The sequence below is a fragment of the Helianthus annuus genome, chromosome 5 (genome assembly GCF_002127325.2).
Source record: "Helianthus annuus cultivar XRQ/B chromosome 5, HanXRQr2.0-SUNRISE, whole genome shotgun sequence".
Lineage (NCBI taxonomy): Eukaryota > Viridiplantae > Streptophyta > Magnoliopsida > Asterales > Asteraceae > Helianthus > Helianthus annuus.
In genome coordinates, this window is record NC_035437.2 from 140,841,475 (window position 1) to 140,847,603 (window position 6,129).

Sequence of the window (6,129 nt, forward strand, 5' to 3'; positions counted from 1 at the left end):
TATTAGTTCCAGACTATTAATACAAGATGCCAACTCAAGTAAGATTCAGCCTCCTCACTTCACTGCAATAATTGATTATAGTATTAGCTAAGACCATGCGTAGTGGTTGATTATAGTCTTAGCTAAGACCATGCGTAGTGGTTGGGGTGAATTGTGCCCCACCCTTGTGCGTTGTCTGTCATGTGTCGCCCTAGTCAGCAAAGTGGCGTTTTTTTTTCTTTTTTTTTCTAAAATGGGTGTAGTGAGGATATGGCATTATGCTAAGTGGTGTGTAAAGAATTAACAAAGTAAAAAAAAAAAAACCTATGAAAAAAATTGATTGACCAAAGAAGTAGGGGTTAGATGTGATTTGGTCAATTGAATCCCCCATCCGGCGTGCTTCATTCCACGCTCCAAACAATTTTTCGCAAAAAAACGCCCACGGGGGCCGAGCTCGGGCATGTTTGGGCGTTTTGGGCCAAAAAAACGCCCCAATTTCTCACCACTACGGGTGGCCTAAGTCTCGTCTTTCCGTAATATCCTCTTAATTTATTTCTTCTATATATCGGCTCTAAAAGGCCAGTTAACCAAATGAATAACAATGATTTGAATAACTTTGACAACTTAAATTGATATGCTTAATTCTCACTCAACCAAACATATGGGTTAGGCCTCAAATTTATAACCGATTGCTTATGGACCACTTTATTTGTAGTAGAATGACAATGAAAAAACAAATAAATAAATTGCGTGAATTAAATGGCCCAAGATGCAACAGTTTTACCCCAAAAATCAATAGCAAACACAAAAACAAAAAATAATAATAAAATAAAAATAAATATGGTTTAACCTTAAATAAACTAGAGATTTTAACTGCCTTTTCAACCAATACTAGGGTTAATCACCTGTCCTATAAACAACAATACTCCAGTCACATCTTCTCTAATCACAAACAAAAACGGGTGATCCGCCACAAAATCCACCTTGGGCATATAGCGGCTACTTAAAAGCCCCATTTTTTTTCTAGATACCGCTCCAGCTTCTGTACCGTATTCATTCATCTCCAGGAAAGATTTATGATGAATGCTCGAAACATAAAGTTTTTTACCAAGAGACGAGTCTACCATTTCAGGAAAACCGTCTCCATCTTTGAAAGGCAAATTTTCGAAAGGCAATACAAGCCCTAATTCTTTCAACATTTGGGAAGCTTCAAAGTCGAATGTGATCTTAAATTTTGGTATTAAAAACTTTCCGACTTCTACTTTTTTGTGTGGAATGTGACGGTAAAAAAAATCATTTGTCGAATCTATTCTCCCTATTAAAGATTGCAACCCGTCTTTTGCATCTGGGAGAAAAAAGTACATTGTGAACTGACGTTTATCTTGGCCTCTGGAGTATGGAAGACCCAACACTTTGAAACCAATATGTTGACGCACAAATTGTTTTTTCTTGCTGGTCATGAATGGAACTCTAACTTTGCGGCCATCGAGGAGGTGAAAGTCGGAATCTTTTGTGTCTGATCTGTCAAACTTCTGATTCCATGCTCCCTTAAAGTAGACTACATTAGCAATGATGAGCATGGTGAATTTGTCAATTTCTTTAACAGAAACAAGCTTTTTGATAAGGCCATTCGTTTGCTTCTTGGTCCATAAGTTTATTTCACTGGCTACCTGATCAACCGCCTTCTATAATCGGTAAATAATATGTTAGCAACATTAAATACAAAGTTATATACCTTTGGTTATGAGAGCCCAAGTCCCAAACTCTTAAAGACATGAAGTTTATGAACAAAAACAGCATCAAAATTAGAACTAACCTTGGACCGGAAATCGACCTGATTGCAAGATGCTTTATAAACGGTGTCCACGATGTTCTTAAAAGAAGGTTTGAGAGAAAGTGTTTTCTCAACCCAAACCCCGTTTGCAAACAACAATCGAGGTCCGCCACGTGGGCTGCCGCCAGGGAAGATCAAGGGCACAAGCTGCGAGTAAAGAGAGTTGAGGTCATTGGTGGTACCTGCTTTGAGGAAAGCGAGTAGTTGGTCGAGGGTTCGGCCTTCGGAACCGGCGGCTAGTAAGCTTAGGATGACATGCATGGAAAGGGGAGAGAAAACAACGTTGGAGTTTTGAAATTTTTTGGAGAGAAGGTGGGTTGCGAATGTGATTGAGAAGCCGGTTTGGTTTTTGATTGATTGTCGAAACTCCATTGATGCTTTCGAGAGGAAAATCAGAAGAGACTAATTGATAGGTTTTCTACATAATGGAGATCAGAGTTTTGGTTGATTAAGTAGAGTCATTGACGCTTGTGTTGATCCATTAGGGTTTTCTATTATTTTATTATATTTTATTTTAAGAGTTATTTGAGTAAATCCAAGGTTATAATTAGCGTTGATCAATTAGGGTTTTCTATTTTTTTATTATATTTTATTTTAAGAGTTATTCGAGTAAATCCAAGCTTATAATCAGGGGCGGATTTACATTCAGTTAGGGGGTTCCCGGGAACCCGTTCGATCCGTAATTTATAGTGTTAATGTATATAGAATATTCTGAAGGAACCCCTTAATATCTTGTAGAGGAACCTTTCAAGCAAATGTGAAGAGTGTCTTACTGGTTAATGGCCGTGCTGATTACCTTGATGTTGCGAGTTCGAGTCTTGTTAAACCGTGTTTTTTTTTTCCTTTTTTGCGTTTTTCTTATATTTTTTTAAGTGAAAAACAAATAAGGGACTTAGGGTTCCTTGATCTCCTTTTGCCCTTCTCCCTTTTACTCTCAAACCAAAACACACACAGCCATCGTCTCTCAACTGTCCAGCCACCCATCCACCGTCTCCACTCGCCGGAGCAGTCACGCAGCCGGCAGCCGCAACCCTTCAGCCTTCCCTCAATCACTCTCTTAAGCTTTCTGGTTCATTTATACTCCTTTCTCTAAAAGTTTATGATGTTTATTTGTGATTTTGGGTAAAATGATATTATCTTGCAAGTCGTTGTCACTATTGATTTCAGTTATACCCCTTTCTCTAGACTGGAATTAGTATGAATTTACATTGATATTTAAACGAATTCAATTATGTAATTTTCATAATTTCATGATTTTGTCTCAGTTTGATGATGTCAGCACTATCTATGTTTCCAAAAAATTTAAACGAATTCAATTCTATAATTTTCATATTTTCATGATTTTGTCTCTGTTTGATGATGCCATCACTAACTATGTTTCCAAAAAATCCAAATTTGCACTCTACAATCGATGACGTATAAAATTGATTTTACAATGAGTATGAATTTAGTTTTTGATTGATTATTGGCTTTTTAGTGTATTCTGCCATGAGAAGTTATTGAATTGAATTCTCTATTAGTTTGCAATTCTCTATTAGTTTTGATATCATAGTGATTTTGGGTGAATTGATTTTGAGATAACGACTTGCAATTCTCTATTAGTATAATCTATTTGAAATTATGATTGGATCATCAACGATAGGATGGATGATGGATACATGAACAATACTTGCATTTGCTACATTGAAAGAGACTTCTTACAACAAGTTTCGATCGAGAATGTAATACAACGTTTTTAAAAGATGAAACCTCATAGGGAAGAACTGAAGGTATGTTTTTTTTTATTCGTAAAGACCATCTTATTTATGTTACGTGTTTTTATATTTATGATGATGATGTTTTTTTCAATATTTTATCGTATTTTTATTATGTGATGAGCCTAACCCAACGCGAACCATCGAACCGGCCTGTATTTTTTATGTTCGGATGTATGATATTGGAACACTTAAAAAAGTGAACCCCTTGGAAAAAATTTCTGGATCCGCCACTGCTTATAATTAGTTTGCTAAGTTTCATTGGATTACTATTATTATCATTAACGTCTATCTCCGATTCATCGCCCCAAGTTTTAGGGTTTTTACTTATGTTTTCTTATTTACGTTTGAAATATATCTTCCTTTATTCGCATGTGCATGTTCAATCTTATTATTATTTTCTATTGTTTGGTTTATAATTTCCACTTTGTGTTAGTTATATTTTTTTTTATTGTCAAATTTGTTTTTGAATTGTAATTGAGTTATAATCATGAGTTTCAATTTTGAATTGTAATTGAGTTATAATCATGAGTTTCAATTCGGGGGCACAAAGGTTTTTTTATGGTAACAATAGGTTTTTGAATTTTAGCCTACATTGAAGTTTCTTGACTTGATTTTGGTCTGATATTGAAATTTGTTGAAGATTTTTTGGTTAATCTCACAAGGTTTGACATTGATATATTTATGAATGTGGATGTCATTAAACAATTAGATTAGTTATTTGTGGTACTTGATAGATTAGATTATCATTCATCTGTGTGTCTAATGAGGTTTTGACATTAATTCCTTTCATGCTATAGCAAGAAAGTATATGATGTGATTGTTACCTAAGTGTTTATGTCATAATATCTGTAACAGTTAATTGGGATATACATATTGATTCTGATTGCAGGCAGTAGCGGACTCAGAGATTCTTTCTGAGGGGTGCGGAAAAATTTAAAGATTTTAGGCCCCTGGCTATATAAAAAAATTCAGTTAATAGAGGGTCGGATCGGGTCGTTCATGTAAAACCAGTAAACATAAACAAACAAAGTTTTGCGGGCCGGATCAGACCGCGTCGGGTCGGGTCAATTTTAGTTTTCCTAAAATCAAACCTTATTTTCTAACTTCCTATCACATTAACAAACAAAGTTTCAAGTAAAACACTAAACAACATAAAAAACCTTCATAAGTAAGTAAATTAACAACAAAAAACCATCAAACTTCAAATGTTACCTACTTCTACTTCATCTAATCATTAAATAAAACAACAAAAAAACTTATATAAGACATAATTTGGTCTTTAGCTTGTAACACCCAAAAACTCGAATGTTATATTCACAATATGTTCCCATAGGGTATAACATGAAATACAATAATTAGACTATTTAACCTAGTTAAAATATTTAGCCAAAACAAATAAAGAATGAATGTTGGGGCAAGAAGAATGAATGGCAAACTTAAGGGACCATAGTTGTAAAAAGGAGAACTTGATTTATAAAACAAAAAAAATGAATTAGACACAACACACACATAGTGTGTGTGTGTGCGCGCGCGTACGATCGGAGGGGAAGACAAGGGTGAAACCCTAGTTCAAGTTCAATCCACCAAATTGAAGCTCAATTCAAGATCCTATTTGATGTATGAACCCGATTTCTTGATGATCTAGTACTCGTAAACATGTGGTAAGTTGTATATATTGATTTAGTGTTCTTGTATGAAATGGGTTTATGTTTAATCCATGAATTAGTATGAAATTTAGTATGAATACGTATTAGAATCATCATATGGAACACAGGTTATGTAAGATTATGAGTAATTTGACGTGGTAAATAATCATAGGATTTAAATGTTACTACTCACAAGGTGATTTAAAACTCATGAGGATGAGTTTAAGTTGATTTAAAACTGATGCACATAAGGTATTTGATAAAATGTCTAGTTGAAGTTAGAAGGTGAGATATTTAGAAAAGATTTTGTGAAAACTAAATCTGTCCAGAAAGTTACAGCCGACTTTAATCGGCTGTAACCGGATCAAATCTTATAAGAAACCGATGTTTATTGAGTTTGTGATTACCCAGGAAAAACCTTTCAAACCCAACTAGAATTGCATTTTTTCAACAAAAAATTAACGTTTTATGAATTTTTCCTTATCGAAGGTTCATGCTGCATTTTCTGACAAAATTTGCAGCCCCTTACGAATGTAATAACTCAATTTTGGAGTTGAGTTATGATCTAAATTTTTTACTGTAGGTAGCTTCAGGAGGTTATCGAAATCTCCAAATAGAATTATGTTAATCGGATAGCCGAGGATTTTTAAATGAATTTTTCCGTGGGTTGCAGTCAGAAAGTGACGAATCTAATTGATTCTTAGTAAATGTTTTTTCATAAAATTTTGGTAGAGAGTTAGATTCTAAAAATTTAACACAAGGATAACCCCTTCGAGTGGCACGTCACATAAAAAGATTGTAATTTTTGCAAGCTCGTAAGTACTGTAAACGGACGTCCCAAAACAGCCAATTTTTAGTGAATTGAGCTATACATGTTAGTGAATGATTAATTATTAAAAGTAATGTGACAAAG

The 6,129-nt window shown here is 34.5% G+C and overlaps 1 protein-coding gene across 1 annotated transcript; it reads right to left on the minus strand.

Annotated features, from left to right (window-relative positions):
* Positions 1-800: 800 nt before the first annotated feature.
* On the minus strand, positions 801-2,216 carry LOC110903342 (serpin-ZX). Its single transcript, XM_022149357.2, has 2 exons — positions 1,796-2,216; positions 801-1,661 (listed from the first exon to the last, which is right to left on the minus strand). The coding sequence occupies exons 1-2, from the start codon at positions 2,183-2,185 to the stop codon at positions 861-863; spliced, it is 1,191 nt and encodes a 396-aa protein (XP_022005049.1). The 5' UTR covers positions 2,186-2,216; the 3' UTR covers positions 801-860.
* Positions 2,217-6,129: the final 3,913 nt, after the last annotated feature.

Coding starts and splice junctions, on each gene's coding strand:
- LOC110903342 (XM_022149357.2), bottom strand. CDS start 2,185: ATGGAGTTTCGACAATCAATCAAAAACCAAACCGGCTTCTCAATCACA. Junction 1,662..1,795: donor AGGTCGATTTCCGGTCCAAG/GTTAGTTCTAAT, acceptor CGATTATAGAAG/GCGGTTGATCAGGTAGCCAG.